Below are 23,861 nucleotides of genomic sequence, written 5' to 3'. Positions count from 1 at the left end.
GAAAGCATATCCAGCTTATTGATAAAGCCAGCTGTTTATTGACACATTCCTTATCAGTTCCTTTTTTATGGCTCTTCACCATGTACTTCTATCCATAATGGTATCATAGCTTCCAAGTAGGAAGAAAAAAATTGAGATGCAGAATGCTAGAACCAAGTATAATCTCTGTGCCTTAAGTTAGCTGCTGTTTCTCAAGATGATGGTTATGAGGCATTTCTGAGGTTGTTGCATTGAGTAAACTTGGAGAAATTTGGAAAGAGGTTTTAGCAGGAAAGGTGAAAGCATGTGTTCTACATTACATAGCTTCTTTCCATTTCATGTTTCCTAAGGCCCAGTCACTGGGCCTGCTGCCACCATCATCTGTCCAGATTTTCACCCAGACAGCTACTTAAAACCTTTTAAAAACCTCTTTTCCCCCACTTAAATTGATTTATTTTAAATATAAGATTATATCAAAAGTATATGACAGTATGAGTTTGATGTGCTTGTTGTATTTTTTCAAATATACATAAAAATAAATACATAACCATGAAGATAAAAGGCTTGTCCACAGTCCCCAGAAACTGATCTTATGTACCACCCGTGGTATGCATGCCACTCTTTGGGAAATATTCCCTAGATTTTCTAGGGAATCATAGACCCATATGAGAATCTATAAAAACCATGGACTGCCTTCACAGAAAATCACTCACTCATTGTGGCGTTCATGTGAATCCAAGTACTTCATTCTCAGGTCCCCTTCCATCCTCAGGATCCATCTCCAACAGTAAGAGTAAGAAGGAAGTCAGGAAGGTCTTTTATTTATCAAGGTCACACCAGAGGTAAAGAATTTCATGTCTTTCACGGCCTGTAATTTTATAGTTCTTAGTTTGTCTTCTTTATAAACAGTCAACTCTTAATCAGCATCTGTGCATTTTATTTCAAGTAGTGGGGTCACCTCTCCCTTTTTATTACCTTGAGTAACTCATTTGCTGTTGTTACAGGTCTTACGAGTGACTTTAGTTAGAATCTGTTCCAGTCAGAGTCTCTATTTTAATTACGTTATTAAAAAGTAGGGAATACATTTTGTAAAGTAAGGATTGACTTATAGCAAGAAATAAGTGTCCTTCCCTGCATGGTGACTTGTAAACATTGAGCCACCTGAGCATTAGTGCTGGGACTTTCAAAGGGAATGGGAATGGTAGGAATGAAAAAGTTTATGGGGACAAATCAGCAAGAATGTGCTGTCCAAATTGAGCCTACGGAGGGGAATTTGGGATACTCTGGGTTGAGAAAAAAAAAAGTTTGAAATAAATGGCAAAAAGTCAGGTGGTATTAAGCTTAGAATAACTGGTACAAAATTATGGGAGCATAAATGGGAACCAATTATGAGGGTGGGAAGGCTGATTTTTTTCCTCCCATATTTTTAGTGACATTTTAAATGGATTTTAACCATAATACATGTTAATTAAATAAAACATGGCAGATAATAAAACATAAACACCCATAATCCCACTGTCCTGCAATAAAGCAGTAGTAGAATTGCAAGGCTAGGGTCATGTTCATGTTCAGCTTTTGTGAATAGAAATGCCAGACACATTTCCCAAGTTACATTCAGTTTATACCAATTTACATTCCTTTAGCAGTGCAGGGAAGGTCCAGTTGCTCCACATCCTCACCAACACTTGGTATTGTCAGTCTTTACACTTACAGCCATTCTACTGGATGGGTAATGGTCTCCCGCTGACATTTAATTAGCATTTTCTTGATGCTAGTTGAGCTTTATTTTTTTGTGATGTGCCTGTTTGAGCCTTGTGTCTATTTTTCTACTGAGTTGTCTCCGTTCTTGTTGCTTTCTTAGGGGTTCTATAAAAGATTTTTAAAACTGCTGCTTCAATCGTACTTTTTACTAACCAGTTTTTCCTTAATAAATTGCCGGTTCTTGCCCCTTGCTACTTTATTAATTTATGTGCAAGTCTTTTTATTTATAAGAGCTCTTTAAGAAAACTCTTTCTGAGTAGAAGAGTGCACAGTTACATCTCCTTTCTAGAACCACAACTCTGTTGGTTTTGGGAAAGACTTGGTGGTGGTTCTAGTTAGGGAAGGAAAATGAAGGTCTGAATTGATCTGTGGCAAAGTGGATTCAAAGTGGAGAAGATAGGAGAGGAGGAACTGAAGAACTGGATAATTGAATATGTTACACGAGGGAGAGAAGATGAGGCTCGTGTGTACTGTGGACATCTGGGTGACTAATGAGAATTTGGAAACCCAGGTGGGTGAAGGAATATGGAAGAATATGCTGAGTCTGAATTTTGTGCAGGTTGAAGTGCCTGGGTATACAGATTACTTAAAAAAAGAAGAAAAAAAAGCAGTGATTTCAGATGTTTTAACCAAAAATTTTTTCTTATTTTCTCCCCATGAATCTGTTTGTCAAGATGGTAACCAAAGTACATGTGTTAAATACATTTATTTTTCCTTCCTGTCTTAATTAAATGTATGGAATAATGTTAATTCTAAACTTTTGAAATGTTGAAAGTAGTTTTTAAATCCCTAATCCTGCCTTCTTGAAACCCTAAGCTTGTGAGCCTCCTGGTTAAGGTAGTGGTTCTCCTCTGATCTTCTGTAAGTAACCTGGACAAGTCACCTCTACCAACAGCACAAGTTCATGTGAACCTTGGAGTAGCATAGTGTAGCCTAGTGTAGAGTGGTTAAGAGAACATAGCCCTGGCTTTTACTCTGCCACTTAGTAGCCCTGTGACCCTGGGTTTTTATCAGTACTCCCGTTTCCTCATTTCTAAAATGGTACTGGGAATACCCCTCTCACAAAATATCCATAATAAAGGAGTTAAAGTTATTAAGCGCTGGAAATGGTGCCTAGCACACAGTAAGTGCTATGAAGGCATTAAATAAATGTTAAAAGATCAGCTTTCTTTTTTATAGAATCTTTGAAATTTGGTCAGAAATAGTTAAGTAAACTTGAGATCTGAGCCATTTAATTTTTTAAAATATTTGTAGTATCATAGCTATTTTTTTCATGTGGTACAAAGTAACACTCAAGATAGGCCATTTGGTCAAACTCTCTGCTGTAGATGTTTTTCACTGTTGGTTTTTGATTTGTCTTTGATATGTCAGTTTTTGGCTGATGAGTAATTGTTTGGGTACTGATAACTTGCTGGAGTCAAGTGCAGCCTTGAGTACTCCCATGTGTGAATAAAGCATTTCATTCCTGCAACCCAGAGAACCCAGTATGTCACTTCTCTTCATTTCAGTTGGTAAACTTGTCAATTAGCCGCATTTGGAAAGTGATTTTTGATTAGTGCAATCAGTAAACATGGAATCTTTCCTGTGATTGCCACGCTGATTAGGTAAATTGTCACTTGAGGAGCTATTCGTGAAGCCTTGGTTTATATGGCCTTAGAGCTTTTAGAAAAGGGATAAGTTTTTAAAGACCAAAGGAAAAAATTAACTGTCATTTTTCCTCTCTCACTGGTACCTTTCTGAAGTGCAATTCACTACTTTAGAATTTTTTTCCCTCCCTCTCAATGGATCTTCTGTTAGAGCCATACAAATGAATGATAATAAGTTTGTTTTACCTTCTACTTCATTACTTATCAGCCAGGAAATATTTCTCCTTTATGAATACTTAAGGGTTATATATATTTCTCAGAGCCACATGAAGAGATTTGTTTAAAAGTAGCCTTGAAGGTTTTCTTTGATCCTTTTTATTTTTCTTTAATGCTTGAAAGCAAGAGATGTTTTAAAACTGTATGACAGAATTTTTATGTCATGAAATTTGCCTAGGTTTTAACAAAAAACTATGGTTTTTGCATGTGCTAAGTTTATGTGAAAGCAATTGTTCTGGAAGTGAGAAATAGTTAAAAGCAAAATAGAGTGCGAAGTACCTGGCATACTAAAAATGGTGGAAATAGGGACTTTTACTATTTGTCCAGGCAGTTGTATAGGTAGACTATTACGAAGGATTCCTTCTCTCCAAAGAAAGTATTTCTACTTAATGAACTTTACATTCCAGTTCCACTTAGAAATATTGTTGTGCTTAATCTAACATGAAGCATATTTGAATCTAATGAATATGTATTCTGGATGATGGTGACTTTCCCTCCATTTGTACTGTTTCTAGGAGAAAATAATACCAGATTTTTTTCTGCTTTTATTTTTCATGAAACATTAGGATAAACATTTCTGAAGGTTTCTCTTTTAGATGTATCCTATTATTTTTGCTTGATTTAAAATTTATTAGGGATCCTGTGTGGAAGCTTTTAGAAGTACCACGGAGGGTATGTATTCTGTGATGATACCATGTATATAGAGACACTATGGAACCAGAATCACGGAATTAAGTCTTCATGGTAAAAAGGGGCATGTTTTCAGGGTGACTTCAGTGATTCTGGGACATGTGAAATACAGACAGGGGTCCAAATGAAATTCACTGTATTTCTTTTGACTTTGGTTATATTAGCTAATTTTATATATATAAGACACTGAAATAAAATATACTTCTAAAAACATTTTAACCAGTTCTCATGAAACTAACTTGTGTACAATATCTGAATAGACCAGAGGCCTTCCACGTTTAACAAGTAATGATCAGAGGGGCGCCTGGGTGGCTCATTCGGTTAAGTGTCTGCCTTCGGCTCAGGTCATGATCCCAGACTCCTGGGATTGAGCGCCAAATCGGGCTCCCTGCTCAGCGGGGAGTTTGCTTCTTCCTCTCCTGCCCCTCCCCCCCACGCATGTTCTCTCTCTCTCTTCGCTCTCACTCTTGCTCTCTCAAATAAATCTTTAAAAAAAGAAAAAGTGGCCTAAAAGTTGATTTTACTTTCAGTAGATTGCTTTCTCATGAGTGGTAATGTGTTGAAAGTCATGCATCTGTTGAGGTAAGTGTATCTCATGTTTTTCCATAGGAATAAACCACACAGATGATCATTGCTGTTTTTGTAGGAATTTCTGGTTTTATCTCTCACGATTATGATTTCCTGATTGTATATGGTCTGTAGTAGTGATTCAGAAGTTACTCTAGGCTGCGTGTAGGGATCCTTCTGGCCCTGTTTGCTGGGGGTTGTATGGTGATAAACCTTGTGCGTCCCCATTCAGGTTTGGAATATCTAATGACCGCTATGAAAACTCCTCAGCAGTGTTCCTTAGTTTGACCACTACTAGTCTGGCTTTTAAGAGAAGGAAAGGGACTTAATTGAAATTGACTAGAGGTGCCACCTTTCAATTCAGAATGGGTTTCTGCATGAAAGTAATGGTGGTTAAGGCTTCCTGCTCCTTTCCAAGAGAAGCATCTGTTGTGGGTTTAGCTGCTGGACACTTCGTGCTGGCCGAGAGGCAGTGCGCTGTGGCTGTCCCCCTGCCCTGGCTGAGGGTGGTTGTCTTTTTAGGAAACTGTCTTCAGGGGGCATTGTCAGCCTTGTTGAGGTGGGGGGAGCCCGAAGCAGGAGTGGGTTGTTCACACTGGAATCATGTGAACAGCTAGATCCTCTACTTGTTCCATATTCTCCTTTGTGGGGCTTTCTTTTAAGCACAATTCTACTTTTCTTCCCACCCCACCCCCCATTTTTAAGTAAACCCAGATTGTATTTTTTTGGTTCCTAACCAGAGATAAGCTTTCATTTCTTCTTTCCTTTAAGAAAGTAATTTTGAAAAGCATGTTTCTAGTTTGTGTTTCCATTAAAATGTGAGCCTGAATACATTATGGTAAGCCTTGTTGTCCTTGGGTCTCGTGAGTCTGGAGGAGGTTACTGTCCTCACACAGTGAACTCATTAGACAACTCCTGGAACCAGCTGTTTTAATTAGGTCACACACAGACCTTGCTGAAGGGTGGCCAAGGTGACTGCAAGACTGGTGACCGGAGCGCAGTGGCAGTTGGTTAACATGACCTGCTGAGCTGCTGAGTGCCTGCTGGGCCGGTGTTTGGAGCTGCTTCTTCCAGCTTCACTTGGTTAGGTGCAGGAGCAGCAGCCACGTAATTGTCTCTTGGAGTCTGATGTTGCCAGTTCAGCTTTGTGTTAGGGGAGGAGGTGTGACTCTCAGAAAACAGAAAAGTAGATGGTCCCTTTATTAGCATCTTCCTGGCCTGTGTTGGAGAGATGTGTGCCCTCCACTTTGTTATGATAGCTAGGTAAGCCAGGGTTCCTTCCAGTTTCCGTGCTTAGGGGGAAATTCTCAGGATTTCTGTTGAAGTTACTATTCATTCAGTTGCATTTATGGAAAAGAACCTAAATCCCTTTCTTTTGCACAGCATTTAAAATAAAAATGTGGAAAACATATACCTTTACATACTCACGTGCGCGTACATAGGCAGTGAGAGAGAAATGTAGGAATTTAATGACTAAGACTCCTAAAACTGTGTTTCATTATCAAATGAAAAATAATGAAAAATTTACTGACCCTGTTGATTTTTTGACTTTTTACATTTGCAGTTTGTGTAATTTTGCTAGTTTATTTGGTTTATATTCTGTCTCAGATTTTTTTCAAGAATTTTTAATTATGAAAATATATGGGTAGCAGAATAGTGATTACTTCTTAATTGGATTGTGGGGGTTTTTTTGGTGTTGAGTTATATCAGTTCTTTATATATTTTGGATAGTAACCCTTTATCAGATATGTCCTTTGCAAATACCTTCTTCCATTCTGTAGGTTGTCTTTTAGTTTTGATTGTTTCCTTCACTCTGCAGAAGGTTTTTAGTTTGATGTAGTCCAATAGTTTAATTTTGCTTTTGTTTCCCTTGCCTCAGGAGACATATCTAGAAAAAAGTTGCTATGTCCTATATCAGAGAAATTACTGCCTGTGCTCTCTTCTAGGATTTTTATGGTTGTGATTACTTAAAATCTTCTTTTAACCTTTCGCTGTTTGTTTTCCAGATATGAGGCCACAGGATTCCTGGCGGGGTCCTCCTCCCCTTTTCCAGCAGCAAAGATTTGACAGGTAATATTAAAGCAAACATAACTTTTAAATACTTTTCCACATCAACATTTGAGGTTTGGGCTTTCTCCATGGTTCGAAATGTACCTTCTTTCCTCTAAACAGTTTCTGTTGTGCTTGTCCTTTAGGAAAATAGATGCCTAACATGTTGAGTTAAAAGACTCCTCTTTATATACTTTCCCACTTTCCTTGGTCCTTGGCCTTTATTTTTTTGAATGTTTTAAGGTGCCCTGAAAAATGCAACACAGAGAGCTTAAAATTGTATTGGTTTTGATCAGGCTAAATAAATTTCTTTTTAGAAGGCTTGTGCAGCTTAATGAGGCATAACTAATGGTGTTCCACTTTTATCATTTCTGTGCGGGCAACACAGCATTAGTACAGACCAACCATTGATTCTTGCTACAAACCTCTTGAAGTCCTAATCAGCTTCTTTGGTACAACTTTTTCAGGGCTGACAAGCCTATTGTAGGGCAGTGTCACTGTAGGTCAGTAGTTATTAGTTGCCACTGAAAACAGTTTCTTTAACTACTTAAGACTGAACTGAATTAAATGCAGAAGGGACTCAGAAGAGGATTATGGGATCTGCAGTCTAATAAGTACTGGGGACTAGGAAGAGTGTGACATGGTTTAATAACGAGGGATGTTTGACTTGTGTTCTTTCATTGATAAGTTGTGTGCTCCTAAGTCAGGTGGTCTCTACACGACAAGACAGCTAGGCGTGTTATGAATAATTATATTAACATCTGTAGAATGATTTTTTACAGGGCCGCTTTCAGATCTCTCGTTTTATGCTGGTTTGCCAGCATCAGTAAATGCTGAAACCAGTTAAGCCTATATAAGGCTTCCCTCTTGGCTTTCCCAGTTCTAATCTGTTTTGTTCCCCTCGCCTTTACCATTTTAGCAGTCTGATCTTTTCACATCTGAAATGAATAAAAGTGTTGTTATGAACAGAGTTATAAATGTTGCTCCCCCTTTAAGAAAACTTTTCTTTAGAGATTCAAGATGACTGATAACAATGCCTGAATTTATGTTTTGTTTTCAGTATAAGTGTCCCAAGCACACCACATGCACTACTTCCATATCTTTGGGATAGGACCATTTTCAGACAAATTTAAAAATGAGTAAGGGTTAAATTTTTCTTAAATTACAAATTACCACATTGGAACTGATCTCATTTTAAATAATTGTCTTTCCGCATTAAGTGTGTTGAGTTTGATTTTCAGTTTCCCTACTTTGTTGCTTGCTTCTTTCCCGCATTATTAATAATCACTGACATTTACAGTCCACGTACGAAGTGTCAGCACTGTGAGCTAACATACCTTTAGAAACATGACTTCATTTATTCCTCCTAGCAAGCTTCTGAAGTACATGTTGTTTTTACAGATGAGGAAACCTAGGCACACGGCAGTCGAGCAGTTTCCATACATGTCTCTTCTGAACCATTCTTCACTAAGAAACTTTCACTTGAACGAACAAAACTCATCAGAATGCTTATGTTTGCATAATATTATAGTAAAGCTGTAGGGACTTAGAGGAAGTAAAGGATCGCCTTCTACTTCCGAGACATTCTTTCTTCATTTCCAGCGGCTTTCCTTCCCTCTACACACTAAAAGATTTCCTAAGATCATCACCATTGTCCTGATTTCCATCAGGTTTTTGTTCTTCTGCCCTAGCCAAGTACTTGTATTATCTTGACTGCCTTTGTGAACCCAGCAGGTTAGGGACAAGTTTTGTGGGGCATTTGTTTTTGGTTTAATTTTAGTCAGAAACTTGAAATCATACCTTAAAGCAGAAGTTAAATGTGAGCGTAAGAGAATTCTGTCTTACGTCTTAGACCATGTCATTTAAGAAACATAACATTCAGGGGCGCCTGGGTGGCTCAGTCGTTAGTCGTCTGCCTTCGGCTCAGGGGGGTCCTGGGATTGAGCCCTGCATCAGGCTCCCTGCTCAGCGGGAGGCCTGCTTCTCCCTCTCCCTCTCCCCCTGCTTGTGTTCCCTCTCTAGCTGTGTCTCTCTCTGTCAAATAACATCTTAAAAAATAATAATAATAACATTCATAAAGAAAACAAAGTTTGAAATCAGCCATTCAAAATTTGTCCATTAGCCTGTGAGCAGATACAGTTAGCAGAAACTGACAAATGTGTCTAACCATTTGGACTTCACAAGGCGTAGAGGAGAAAATACAGACTTGTAGTCACTTTGACTTTGCTGAGATGTCACAACTAGTTAAGTAGTAGAATTCTTACTGGAACCAGTTTTAATAATCTTTTTTTTTTAAAGATTTTATTTAATTGACAGAGAGCACAAGCAGGGGGCGGGGGGCGGGCAGCGGGGAGGGAGAAGCAGGCTCCCCACTGAGCAGGGAGCCTGACCCAGGGCTCAATCCCAGGACCCTGGGATCATGACCTGAGCCGAAGGCAAACGCTTACCCACCTGAGCCACCCAGGTGCCCCTGATCCTTATTATTAGTTCAGTACTTGCCCATTGCACTATTTTGAGTGTTTGGTTGAGAACCCTACTAGAAAAGAAAATGTTGAGTGTACTTTTTTTTTTTTTTTGCTAAAATGCACTTGAATTATTTCCTACTGTGAGATAGTATCTGTAATCCATATGTTCATTTCATTTAAAAATACAAGAGAGGGGCCCCTGTGTGGCTCAGTGCGTTAAGTGTCCGACTCTTGATTTCAGCGCAGGTCATGATCCTCACGGTTGTGGGATGGAACCCTACCTTGGGCTCATGCTCAACAGGGAATCTGCTTGAGATTCTTTCTCCCTCTCTCTCTGCTCCCTTTCACTTATGCTCTCTTTCTCTCTCTCTCAAAAATAAGTAAATATTTAAAAAATATATATAACAGGAACACTGCCCCTCCCTTGCCTCCCCGCACAGAGACAAGCCAGTGCGAACTGAGTAAATGGTAAACAGAGTATCTGAGTTCTCTTTGTTGCTTGAGTTCTGCCCTATTGTCCATGTAATTCTTGCCAGTGGGGGCTTCTCTTTTCTGGCCATATCCAAGGTGGCCATTTAGTTTTTAACTTAACGGTCGTTAAGCTTGGTCAGTCATGGAAAATCTTTAAAAACTGCCATATATATAAGTTTAAAATATCCAAATTGCTGGTAGTTACTTCATATTGCAGGCTACTTTCCAAAACGGAAATTTAGAAACTTAAGAATGTTGTTGTCGTAGACAAAAACCAAAAAACAGAGTCTTAACCATAGAGGACAAACTGCTGATTACCAGAGGGGAAGTGGGTGGGGGATGGGTGAAATAAGTGATGGGGATTAAGGTACTCACTTGTCATAATGAGCACCAGGTGATGTATGGAATTGTTGAATCACTGTGTTGTACACCTAAAACTAACACTGTGTGTTAACTATACTGGAATTAAAATTTTTAAAAAATATTTAAAAAAAAGAAAATCGAATGTTGGCAATAATGTTGTATATATATTTACCATCCATGATGCCAAGTGCCTCAGATAAGTTGCCTAAATAGATAGCCACTAATTTAAAAAAGTTAAAATGTGTCAACCTCAATACTTCAGTCCCAGATTTAAAGTGTATATTTTTTTAAAGATTTTATTTATTTATTTGAGAGAGAGAGACAGCGAGAGAGGGAACACAAGCAGGGGGAGTGGGAGAGGGAGAAGCAGGCTCCCCGCTGAGCAGGGAGCCCAATGCTGGGATCATGACAAGAGCTGAAGGCAGACGCTTAACGACTGAGACACCCAGGAGCCCTAAAGTGTATTTTTTTTTACCCCAACTTTTTTTTTAATTATTATTATGTTATGTTAATCACCACACATTACATCATTAGTTTTTGATGTAGTGTTCCATGATTCATTGTTTGCATATAACACCCAGTGCTCCATGCAGAACGTGCCCTCTTTAATACCCACCACCAGGCTAACCCATCCCCCCACCCCCTCCCCTCTAGAACCCTCAGTTTGTTTTTCAGAGTCCATAGTCTCTCATGGTTCGTCTCCTAAAGTGTATTTTTGAAGGCAAATTTACTTGTAACTATTTGCAAATTAATACAATTAGTATAGAAATATGGTAAACCTGGGGAAAAGAAGGGGCTGCCAGTAAAAAGAGGATAGTACCTGCCCCTCTTACTGTTTTTTGCTTAATTTCAATTAAATTATTTTTCTTTTTTTAATTTTTTTTTTTATTTTATTCATTTATTTGACAGAGCACAAGCAGGGGGTGCTGTAGGCAGAGGGAGGAGCAGGCTCCCCGAGGAGCAGGGCACCCAGTGCGGGACTTGATCCCAGGACCCTGGGATCATGACCTAAGCCGAAGGCAGTTGCTTAACCAACTGAGCCACCCAGGCGCCCTAATTTCAATTAAATTATTTTTATAAAAATTATCTTAGTCAAAAACATTTTAAGTAATTATTTCGAACAAAGAGAGAACTTTGTGTTTTTAAACTGTGGCTTTCTAACCTATTTTTAGAACATAAAATAATGTAAAATTGCATTTATAATATATACCTTCCATACTAGCAGATTCTCCAGAAGCTCAGTTGAGTGAGTTTGATCATTGCAGATCTGAAAATAAAAATTGATTACAGTTAACACAATGTGTGAGTTGCATTTTTGGCGTGTGGGTTTTGCATTAATGGCCCAGTTTTGATGAGCCTCCTTGGTTACAGTACAAAACATTAACCCCCTCACTCGTGTAGAGACCAGAAGAGAACATTCCTATCTCTCTGCATAACTGTTCTTGCTAAAGAGGTGAGGCACTCTTGCTAAAATATATTTGTATTAATAAGGAACCTGAATAGTAATTAGAAGCCTTGAATGTATGGATATTTGTTCTGAGATATATTTTTTATTTTGAGTATAGCAAATTTTATTGGTTAGAGCTCTGGTTTCACCACTAACCGTGAAGAATAGTATTGGCTTCTCTATAGTTCTTCAAAGAGTTGTTCTTTGAGTCATCACACAAAAAGAATTATCTTTGGTATTAAAAAAAAAAAAAAGGCAAGCTCCAAGTGAAGGCAAGGAGAGTGGGAGGGTAGAGAGGATAGATTCAGGTTTGAATAGCCTGTGGGAAGAATGCATTACTCAGTGAGCCCAACTTCAGGCTGTTCCCCCCCCACCCCCAACACCTGGGACATGAAATTCATATGCTGGTGTGGTTATAGTTAATACTAGTCAGTGCTTTAGCAATTTTAAAGTTTTGTAATTTCTCCTAAAATCTGTAATGGCCTCAAAGCATCTGGTATTAAAATATATTGGAGAATTTTGCTTCTATAGTGACTGTTCTATAAAATGGAAGTTGAAAATGCCTCAAGAAAATTGTGTCTTAAATGGTGATTGTCTTTAGAAGATATATCTTGGCTACATTGTTTATGTGACAGTTTTACATTATGATTTAATACATCATACCTGTTGCTTTGTATCTGCAAAGTTAAAATAGGCACTTGAAGACAATTAAAACATTTCTTTTGACTAGTAATCCGGGCCAGCAAACTGGGTTATAATAGCTGTTGAATCTGTGTTCCCATGTAAACTGTACACCAAATGCCAGTCAGCCCATGCCAATTAGTGCTCATGTTGCTAGGTCACCGTGGTCAATTGAAAGCTGCATCAATAGAACTTGAAAAGGTTTCCTCCCGATCAGACCTTCTGACATATTGAGCAGAATAATGGATGGGAAAAAACAGCCAAGTCCCCTACCCTAGATTCAAAATACTGAGCAGTAAGAATTCATTTGCAACCTGCAATTAACTAGAAAGAATGGACTCCAAGAACGAGTCTAGACATTTTTAAAAATAAAGCCCAGTTTCTTGTCTTGTACATGTTTACTCTTTGGATAGCATCTTAAATGTAACCAACTTGGTGATCTTGGGTCCAAATCTTTAAGTGACCAAAAAGGAAATTTCACAGTTGAAAATGAGCAAAATATTTTAAGTCATATGTTTCTGATGCATTCGAGTTTAGATCCCTTTTCTTAAAATGCTGATACTTAAACATGTTAGACTACATCGAATGTGAGGAGCATAAAGGTCACTCTGATGCGGTATGTCCCATTTGACAAATGCAGGCAAATTGAATGGTCCTCAGAGTTGGAGATGATGCTAGCCACTTTGAGACTTTGGGCTGTGTAACAGGTTTGACTTATAATGCAGACATAATACTTCTCCACAGAGGCGTTGGGGCTGAACCTCTGCTGCCATGGAACCGGATGCTCCAAACCCAAAATGCAGCTTTCCAGCCAAACCAGTACCAGATGCTAGCTGGACCTGGCGGGTATCCACCCAGACGTGATGATCGTGGAGGGAGACAGGTGATACAGTGTGGGCTGTGGGATGAAAAGCATGCTGCTTACTTTGTACTTAGCCATGCTTCTCAGGACACCATATTTTCTTAAAAACATTTCTGGATAAGATACTGATAGAGTAGCTCAGCTGAACTGGGTCCTTCATTTTAAAACGTATATAGAGTGAGTATGTGCCTTACTACATCTGTTATACCCTGAAGATGCTAAAGATTTTCCAGCCCCAAAGCCCTTTTAATCATAGCAGTCAGTAATATTTAGCACAAATAGAGTCAGTTGCCAAAACATTTTTTTATCCTTTAAGGATGTTGTTCTTTGTTTTAGTAGAAACTAGATTTCATAATAGATGATAATTTTCTAGAAGCTGAAAGTAACAGTCTACCCTTTTAGCTGTTACCTTTATTCATCTTAGAGGTCTCCTGTATTGATTCATCTGTGATACACCTTTTCATGGAAATAAATCTCTCCTTCATTATTTCCCACATTTCTTCAGCTAAATTTAAAATAGCTGTATATTGAGTATAACAATTCCTAGACAAATTTATTTGGTATGTGTAAGCTTCATTTCTTTCTTTATAAAGCATCCAGTTTTAGCAAAATTTGAGACAGAGGTCTCTTTGCCTCAGTCTATTTGTCCCCCAACCATTTGACGCCCTGGACAGTATTTACATGCTCTGCAATCAAATCCTTACCAGAGAACAGGGTCAGAATGCTACGATTTAGTGTGTGCAGTGTTCATGGAGTTTAGCACCTGCGGTGATGTGAAGTGGTTTTAAAATTGCTTACCTGATGTTGCCTACAGGCCTTTTGCAGTGCTTTGAATATTAATTTTCTTACACAGATTCTTGCCATGCATCCCTTTGTGGAAGACCTCTCTCTCGAAAGCTTAGGAAGATCTTTTTTTTTTAATACTTTTTTGTGTATCTTCTTACAAGGCTGTTCACTTTACAAGAAAATAATCATCTTAATTATCTTTTGAGAGAATTTTTTTAACAATTTATTAAAATCTGTTCATAGAATTTTACTTTGAATTAGTGTCAGCTGCAGAGGTCTAAAAATCATATCAATAGTTTGCCACTTTATACGGTATGATAGTAGGTAGTCTACATAATGAGTATTTTTGATATGGGGACCTACTTATAAACAAGAAGAAACCCTGGAGAAGTTTTAGTCTGATCACCTCATTTTCCAAGTGGGAAATCACAATCCTGTGGCACCTGCACTTGGGCAGCAGAGCTGGGGACTGGCTGCCCGGTCCTTCTGAGCCCAGTTCTTCCGGTTTCTCATCTCCTTCAGAGGAGGTGTTCCTTGGAAGGAACTCTCTGCTGTTACAGCAGGTAAAATCATTATTCACTTAGAAGATCTAAACCAATTGGTAAATTTATAATTCTTTTAGGATCTTTTAGAAATACATTTCTTTTTCTCAATCTCTTTTTTCACAGAGCTACTTTTTAAATAAAATCACAGGTTTTGAAGCACTATTAAATTGCAGAAGTTCATTGTTAAAAACAGTATAATTATGACTTCACTATATTTAGTGAAGTTTATATGACTAAAAAAGGCCTTGATGATCTACACATACTCATATTTAAAACTACTGAATGACAACACAGAGGCAGGGCCTGGGGTGGGGAGTCTGTTTCAGAATCCTAGAGGCCTGGAAAGGGAATTGTGAGGGAATTTTTTTTGTACAGAAATGTTATTTGCAAGCTTACTAGGGTATGTTGTGAATGTCACCAGTAATTGATTATGTAATAATCTAATGTGTTACTTAATACTCTACTATCTATAGCTAAACAAACAAACAAACAAAATCCCTAAAATTAATAGTTCATTAGGCTTCAGCTGACTTACTTAGCAAGCTCTTGCCTTGGTTAAGCAAAATGACTTCTAGCATATGTCTAAAGATGATGTGGACATCTTACCACAATGTGACTTGAATTACTGCCAGGGATGGCAGGGAAGATTGAGAACCACTAGTCTTTTACACAGAACACTTAACTGTAGTTCATTTGTGTGCATTTTAAGGAGTTTCTTAAGTGCCTGTTAAGGCTCCTTTGGGTAGTTTTCTGTGGTAGCATTTGTAGCAAGCTTTGCATAAAACTGGGGGCCTAAAGTACCTATTTATGACAGACCTTCCATAGGATATACTTTTAAGGCATATTCAGCTTCTTTAAGGTGTGTTTTTCCAGAGAAATGTAAAATTAATTTCTTTGAAGGGGTGTTAATCCAGAAAATAAACTCTTGCTTTTGCTTATTTTCAGGGATATCCCAGAGAAGGAAGGAAATACCCTTTGCCACCACCCTCAGGAAGATACAGTTGGAATTAGGCTTTTGTAAAGCTTTCCCAAATCCTTTCATCGTTCTACAATTTTATGCTATTTGTGGAAAGATTTCTTTCTCAAGTAGTAGTTTTTAATAAAACTACAGTACTTTGTGTATTTCTTTTAACTGTGTATATTTCTACTGACCTGATCTCACTGTTTATGTTGCTTTCCAAAGATGTGTGTTGCATAATACAGTGGATCTGAATTTATTATTGCTTGTAAAACACATTTGATGGAATAGGAATACTGGTTTTTCATTATGGTTAAAATCAAACCAGCTGTGGATTTTAAAACACAGTGTATTCTAGATCATCTAAGATCCATGCTGATTTTTAATGCACAAGAATTAGGTATGAACTCTTGAGCTGGAACCCTCAGCTAACTAGAGTGTATATTGTTCGGTATTTCTTTGGAAACATTTCATTAATGTACTTGTCTTATGGAAATTTCTGGACTTTAGTAAAAAAAAAAAAAATGAAAACTCTGGTCTCTTGTGTCCTTACTATAGAATTTCAACATTGAGAATCTTGGCCACGTGTTGTTTTTTTTTAAGTCATTTTTTCAGAAAACAATTCATTTCTACAATTAGAGGTCCAAAGAAAATCAGTGAAGAAGCAAGACAACCCAACAAACTCATATATTAATTAGTATGTCAGCTACTGACTTGGCTAACTACAATCTCTGTAAGAATCAGTTATTTACATTTTATAGATTTCATATAGACTTGTGCTCCAGTTTTAAGGACTTAAGTCGTTTTATGTCTTTAAGAAAAGGTGAAAAGTTTAATTTATAGCTAGTCTGTGCTCCTTAGCATATTTTTTGCATTTTTTGTAATAATTTCAGTTTGTACTCATTTTTTTCTTGCTAGTCAGCACAGTATTACTCCTTAAATTTATGCTTGCTGTTCACACATGCTACTACCATATGTACTTTCATTTGTCACAACAAATTTACACACACATGTAAAGACTTGCTGCTTTGTTTCCATTTGCCTATTCTAGGCCAAGATTGTACAATAAGGTTTTTCTTTGACCTTCTGACTTAGGACATTTTTGCTTTAATATTTCAGCTAAGGCACACTTGTTCATCTTAGCCTATGCAGAGAAAAGGCCACCTTAATCTTAAATAGGAAGGTATTTTGAAGCTCTTGAGTTCTTTGCTGGTGGTGGGTGAATAGAGTAGGGTCCTTCATTGTTGAGACAAAGGCTCTCTGCTGGGAATTAACACAACCATTATAACCTTCACAATATGTTAAAGTGATAACACCCTCTGTTAAATTTCTCTATCTTCCAAATACTACAAACGAGTAGCCACCTAAATCAAGTATTGCATATTCCAAAGGAGCCCATATAAATATCTTACTCTCTATAGCTTTATAGGTACCCCAAACCCACACTTCCACATAACCTATAATTTCTCAGATTTTCAGTTTTTGTTTAATCTTAAATTATCATGAGTGTGTATAAAATAACTGTTTTTGCTCGGCCTTTGCATAATTACATGTAACTCTTTTAACAAATTAAATTTGAAAATGAATGTTTAAAGTATTTTGAAGGCATCTAAGCAAAAAGCCTGATGGAAAAGCAGTGCCAGCTAGATTCCCTCTACCTGGTCGGGTGCCCTGCAGGACACCTGCCAGCTAGCTGAACCCTCACTTCTGGACCTGCTCCATTCCTTCATCCTTGCTCCCTCCTCTCGCCCCTTACTCTTCCTCCCTCTCCTTCCCCCGTCTGAATCTGCCAGAAAAAATGCCTTATTATTTCAACAAGTGAAAGCTTCTTAGAACTTAAAATGGAATATTTAAAGCTATAAACATGCCCTCCATATTCGGGGGTAAAAGTAGTTAATGGGCCAAATTTAAATAATTAACTATCTGTAAGTAGAACACAGGTTTTCAGGGTCTCATATTAAAGATGCTTAAAAATCTTAGAACATGAAACAGAGTGACTTTATTGTGGCGCTAAGGGCCCTTAATGAGCAGTTGTCTTCCTTTTAAGGATCAAATGAGGTAATGCACGTTAAAATACAAAGCCATCTACAAACTATTAGATTGCCATTTGGCGTTACAAAGGCAAATTGCGTGTAATGAGCGATGGTTAATTTTCGTCCGAGGGCGCGGGTTGTCTGGGCGGGCCGGGGTGGCGCTGAGGGTTCCGAGCTCCGGTTTTCAGCGGGGCGCGTTGGAGGTCGGGCGCACCTCCGACCGAGGCGAGGGCCTCGGGGCGCTGTGACATCGCAGCCGGGCGGGACGGTGGCGGCGTCCGGGAGCTGCGGGCCTGGCACGGAGGGGACAGAAGGGCTGCTTCTCAGAGGCAATGTCCTAGGCCCGCGGGCCGGGGCGCCCCGGGGTGGGGAAGGGCTCCCGGGGCCCACCCGCTCCTCTCAGCGCTCGCTGCCCCGCCCTCCGGCGCCCCGGCTCGCGTTCAGCCGTTCGCCGGCTCCGGAGTCCCTCGAGCCGCCGGTGTCGAGCAGAGTGGGCCACAGGGAAGTTCAAACCCCCGACCCGCAGTGTGGTTTGTGTTTCGCGGCCACCGCCAGACCCCAAGTGGATCATTGCAGCAGCGATCCTCGGTTCCTGGAAGTGGCGCCGCAGCTTTCTCACCTGCTCGTTTTACCTTCTCAACTCCCTGCACGAAATGCATACACCGATGCTGTAAGGGGACAGCGGAGATCTTACTTCCGAGGCTGCAGTTTTAAGTTCTAAGTCTGAGCGTAACCGAATTTAGCTAAGCTTAGAAATCTAAAGTTTAGACATTCTCTTAAGAGTCAACTAAGACTCCCCATTCCCGGACCGCTGAAAGCTGTCTGGCTCCGTCTGGCTCGTCCGATGCCTCTTCCAGATCACTCCAGAGGGTCAGGGAGCTGAGATCCCGCCAGACTATTCCTGGAGATCGACTGTCCTGCTATTTCTAACCGAGAAAAAAGTCAACAAACAATAAAATAACAAACGGCCCGTTCTCGATGGATTTTTCCTCCACTCGGTAAAGTTAACCGCTTGTATTGCTTGTTTCTGGATTTCGTATTTATGGAATGAGGGCCAAGAGAGAACATGCTTTGATTTTTGTATGTGAAATGGGAATAGAGTTATTCATTACTGCAAAATAGTTAGCACAACTTAGAGTTGGGCAATGTTAGTGGTTAAACCTTTATTAGAAGTCACCTAAACAATGACTGAAATAGAGGTTACAAGGGATTAAAAAAATAAAATAAAAGGCCTTTCATTCAATTTCGGGTACACATTTCATTCAATTGCAGGTAAACATCTAAAGCAAAAATAATGAAACCAAAAAACTCTCCCAGAAGCTTCCACTACCCCCCAACTTAAAAAGAATAAAAGTCATCTTGAAATCACAAAGTTTTCTCAATACTTACTAGGGAGAGCAAATTCCTGACGGAATGTGAAAGCAGCGCCTGTCTGCCATTTTCTCTGAATCTTCTCCAGTTGCTCACCAATTCTCACTAGCAGTAAAAAGCTATTAATTTTTTTTAAATAAATTGTATCCTAGTCCCCTGTCTCATCGGGGTTGGGCATGGCAATTAGCAGCATTTAAAAAAATTGGGCCAAAATAGTCAACATACAGGGGTTTATCCACACATGTTAGTGTTGTGTTAACCGGTTGGGCAATATCATTCATGCTTTGAACATCTGAAATTTGTATTGCCGCTACATATGCATTATTTATGCACAAATTCGTATCTAAAAACCCAGTTGATGGGTCTTTATGTGATTGTGGTTTACAAATTTACTCCAAAAGTCTTTCTAAATCATCATTCAATGCAGCTAACAAAGCCATTCTTTGGAAAGTGCTTGCATTTAGTGAACGGGATAGAGTTTCTGATTTGCTTTAAATTGAAAGTAAACAATTGATAGCAGAATGGAGTTTGGACATAACATCTGTGTTGATAAAAGTCTGATTGACTACTTGTTCTGACCATTAGGTTTTAATTCTAAGCAAAGCCTTAAATAGAAAACAACTGGGTTACACCCTCCATGCTTTATATACAAAACACCATTCCTGTGCCTTCAACATTGCACACTACCACACACTCAAAGCTTTCATTCATATCCCAATGCAGATCACAGAAAAGTACTTGCAATCCCTGCTGTTCCTCTCTGCAACTTTGATTTTGGGTTTTTGTTTCTGTGCCTCAACTGGAAAAGATAAGCTTGTTGTACAGCCCCAAAACATTTAGGAAAATATCACATCTGCAGTTAGCATTTCTGGAACCGAGTTTTGCTGTGGCCTCTGTTAAACTTCGAGAGGGCTTTGTTCCACTCAGACCCTGCCTCGGCCCTCCTTCTTGGTTGTGAAGACACTTATCCTCCTCTTCAGTTAATGAGTTTCACCTAGTCTGGCCGTTTGTGTTTTTATAAAAGATCTGCAAAGCACTAATTGCAAGAAAAGAAAAAAAGCTCTTGCTTTGCATTAATCAGAATGCGGAATTCTATAGTAAAAACATTTTCTATTTCAATGTTTCAAGAAACAAACCTTATCCTAATTTCGGAATGTGCACACATAAACTCAGTGCATTTCTGGGTGTAGAATGTTAAGCCATCTGCAGCGATTACTTCTGCAGCGATTACTTCTGGCAGTGGTTCCTCTACTACTTAAAGGAATGCTGAAAGGAAAAAGATATGCCTACAGCAAATACACTTTTAGAAAATACTGTATAAAGGCTGTTTTTTCTTAATGATCTTTTGGATACAGAGTTCACTTAGTCTAAGAGATTCTTTGTTCCAAAAATAAATTATCAAGGGACAAACTGTCCATGAAGATTTTGTTTTCTTTAAATATGTTACTTGGAGCCCTTAGTCCGTAAGCTATTATTGGTAAATACTGGGTTGTAAAATATATATATTGCAAACCATGTGGACTTTTGGAACACATTTTCTAGAAGTAAAATTTCAGAATTCTTGTACTGCTATGAGGGAATCAAATCAATATAAACAAGCATTTTGAAATTTGGCACATCGGTAATAATTATGCTAGCTTGGCAAAAATTTTGAAAGTCAATTCTATCAATATGCAAAAACCCAAATCGGGAGAATTTTCTATAAGTGTATTACACCATTTTCATACTATTTTTTTCTGCTCAAATTATTTCCTTTTATGTAAAATGTTTTTAAAAAAATTAGTTCTCATTTTCCAAAAATGCATTCACACACCCTTGATAAAGATGATGCACTTGCTTGTTCAGTGGTTGTTTTTCCCCTATGTGAAAGGGACTGAGTTTTATCATTATTATGTAAAATACAGTTTAGAGAAAGTGCAAGTTTAATTTCTAAAACACCTTCTGAAGGATTCACTTTGCACATTCCAAAAACACCCGAACAATGAAGTGAAATGAAATGTTTCAGTCTCAGACTAATTCTAAAACTTCAGATGTGTAAAAGTTTTAGGGTCTCTGGTGACTATTTGTGATCATTTATAAATCACGCTTTATCCATGTTAGGTCTTTTTCATTCATTTTATAAGCTAACATTCTTCAGCTTGCTTTTGGTATTTTTACTCCAATACCAGTTATTTAAATCATGAGTAAACTGAGCTGCACTGTCTTGTCATGCCAACTACTGTTTAAAAAAAAAAAAAAAAGCCAAACCAAAATAAAACCTATACAACTTAGTGAAAAAGAAATGACCACTTGACTTTAACCAAAAAAGTACTTAAGATTCTTTTAAGTTATATTTAAATATTCATTTGAAACATAGGAAATATAAATTGGCATATTAAAGAGTAAATACATTATTTGTACAACAAAACACCAACAAAATCGGTGTGCAACCCCTATTAAGTTGCAAATATAATGGGAAAATTATAATTCTTACTCTTTACATTCTGATTACAATTCAATAAATCACCTTATTCTCTTCCTTCTTGACATGCTTTGGAATATAGACTGATGTCAATTTTAGCAAATTCGCTTGCTTGTTCTAGTATTTTATCAAGGTATTCAAATTCAGACAGGCAAATAACTTAGAGCAAATAACAGGTCCATGGAAAGACAGCGTGCATTTATTTTATCGTTTGATTTTGGGCGACCAGATTCCACATAAAAAGTAGTTTACAACCCTTCCCTCTTACGAGCTGCATCTTAGGTAGGAAATATCCTCTTTTAGAGTAATATAAAAACACTCATTTGCCAAATAACGATCAGAACATTTTAAAATCGCTATTAAATTTAAAAAGCTGTATCAATCCATATAAGCAGTATTTTGATTATTTTTATTCCATTTCTCTATTACCTAAATGGTAATAATTCCCCTGCAATAATGTTGCTATGTGCATGATCCACCTTGAGCTACAAGTTACTTTCAATCAAACATTAATGAAATTGCACTTAAGAGGGAGGCCTTTGAAAATTAATCTCTCAAATTCCACTTCAAAAAAGGATTCATTGTTAAAGCTGGGTTGATTTTTAGAGCTACAAACACCAACAAAGTTTCCAACTTTTAAAACTCTTGAGAGCTTTGGTTAGGAACGTGGTGGATGTGGACTCAGCCAGCTTTTCGAATAATTTAGGAACTTCTGAAGGAGGAAATCACCACCTCACAGCCTTCTGGCGTCGTATTATTCAATTCCGGGGCTGTCGCTGTTCCCCACCCCCCCAGCAAAGAGGTTCAGAGGCTGCCCCTCTCCATGACCCGTTCATTAGTTTTTGATCTCCGTGTACTCAAGAGTCAGCTTCGGTGTGTTTTCCCCATCCGTTCTCGAAGTTTCTTACACACCCTCCGCGCCGCAGGCAGGACCCCGCCCCGGGGCGCCCGCACGGTCACCACGTCCTGCCATAGAGCAGGTTGGCGCCAAGCACGCCGCCGCCGCCGCCGTAGTCCCCCGCGGCCGCGTCCAGGGCCGCCAGGCCGCCCCCCGGGCCGTGCAGCGCGGGCGGGCTGGGCGACAGCTCCTCGAGCTCAGGAGCGGGCGTCGGGGCCGGCGGCTGCGGGCCGGCCTGGCCGGGTGTCGGCGTGCTGGCACCGTTCTGGCACGGTTTGCCGTCCTTGACCAGCACGGGCACCGCCACGCGACGCGGGGACGGCGGCGGAGGCGGCGGAGGGCCCAGGCCGCCCTCCTGCTGCAGCTGCTGCGCCGCCTTGTCCTTGGCCTGCCGCTTCATCTTGTAACGGTGGTTCTGGAACCAGATCTTGACCTGCGTGGGCGTCAGGTGGATCATGCTGGCCAGGTGCTCGCGCTCGGGAGCCGACAGGTACTTCTGCTGCTTGAAGCGACGCTCCAGCTCGTAGACCTGCGCCTGCGAGAAGAGCACGCGACGCTTCCTTCGCGGAGCCGCCGCAGCCGCATGCAACGGCGCCAGCGTCTTGGCGGCGTCGGCGATGCCCGTCAGCGACCCCATGCCGGCCACGTTCACGCCCGCCGATGGCCCCATGAACCTGGAGACTGGGGAGGGCCCCAAGGGGAGAAGCCGGGTGAGCGCCAGGCCTGCCGGGATCCCGCTCCCGCCGCCGCCCCACGCTCTTCACACCGCGCGGGCCGCGACGCCGGTGAGACCCCGGCTGGGTCCCAGCACGCTCCGTGCGCCCAGCGGCCCGGCGCCCCCGGCCGGGTCCCAGGACCCTCCGCGCGCCCCCAGCCCAGTGCCGGCACCCCCCGCGCGCCCCGGCCAGGAGCCCGGGACCCTCGGCTCCGCGCGCGCCCCGGGCTGCGACGGGCACAGCCCGCGCCGTCCGCCTGCCCTCAGTCCCGCGCTGTCCGCCCCGCTCACTTGACGAGTAGCGCGGGTCCGGGTTGGCGCCGTACCAGCCGGTGGCCGCGGCGGCCGCGCCGCCCCGCATGCCGTCCGTGTAGGAGGGAAGCTCGCCCACGTTGCCCAGGCCGCCGTTGCAGTAGCCGCCCATGGCGCCGTGCGGGAACTGCGAAACGCCCGGCGGCATGTGGTAGGTGGCGGCCGCCGCGGCCGCCGCCGCCGCCGCCGCCGCCGCCGCCGCCGCGTTGTGGCCCGCCATGGCGTGGGGTGGCTGCATGCCCGCCACCGCCGCCGCCTGCGAGGAGGGGCCGAGCGGCGGCGCACGGTAGGCGGCCGCGGCCCCCAGGGGCGCCCCCAGGCCGGGCGGCGCGCTGTCCATTGCGCCGCCGAACTTCTTGTAGGTCTCCTCGATGGGGCTCAGGATGTCGGACACGGAGAAGGGCGTCGTGTGCTTGGGGCTCAACGACATGGCTCGGCGGACGGCCAGGTACGGGGGCCCGGGGCGGGCGCGGGCGGGAGGCGGCGGCCACTTGTCGCCGCCACCCCGGCTGCGGCGGCAGCGCCTGTGACGAGGAGTCGGCGGCGCGGCGAGCCCCGAGCCGCGGGATCTGGGGTTTATTTTAG

General features: G+C 40.9%; 2 protein-coding genes across 3 annotated transcripts in view; one reads left to right on the top strand and one right to left on the bottom strand.

Moving 5' to 3' along the window:
- The window catches only part of XRN2 (5'-3' exoribonuclease 2), an 87,610-nt gene extending 71,960 nt beyond the window's left edge, over positions 1 to 15,650 (top strand). For both annotated transcript variants that reach the window (XM_078056856.1, XM_036091486.2), the window contains 3 exons: positions 6,866 to 6,929; positions 13,080 to 13,218; positions 15,474 to 15,650. In XM_078056856.1, coding sequence (XP_077912982.1) covers positions 6,866 to 6,929; positions 13,080 to 13,218; positions 15,474 to 15,539 — 269 coding nt within the window. In that variant the 3' untranslated portion in view covers positions 15,540 to 15,650. The remainder of the gene's footprint in view (positions 1 to 6,865; positions 6,930 to 13,079; positions 13,219 to 15,473) is intronic.
- Positions 15,651 to 21,679: 6,029 nt separating this feature from the next.
- NKX2-4 (NK2 homeobox 4) lies at positions 21,680 to 23,706 on the bottom strand. Its single transcript, XM_036091485.2, has 2 exons — positions 23,256 to 23,706; positions 21,680 to 22,930 (listed from the first exon to the last, which is right to left on the bottom strand). Exons 1-2 carry the CDS (start codon positions 23,704 to 23,706, stop codon positions 22,308 to 22,310), a joined length of 1,074 nt encoding a protein of 357 aa, XP_035947378.2. The 3' UTR covers positions 21,680 to 22,307.
- Positions 23,707 to 23,861: the final 155 nt, after the last annotated feature.

The sequence above is a fragment of the Halichoerus grypus genome, chromosome 10 (genome assembly GCF_964656455.1).
Source record: "Halichoerus grypus chromosome 10, mHalGry1.hap1.1, whole genome shotgun sequence".
NCBI classification, from domain to species: domain Eukaryota; kingdom Metazoa; phylum Chordata; class Mammalia; order Carnivora; family Phocidae; genus Halichoerus; species Halichoerus grypus.
Note: the sequence above shows the minus strand (reverse complement) of the source record. Positions and strands in the feature narration are given on the sequence as shown.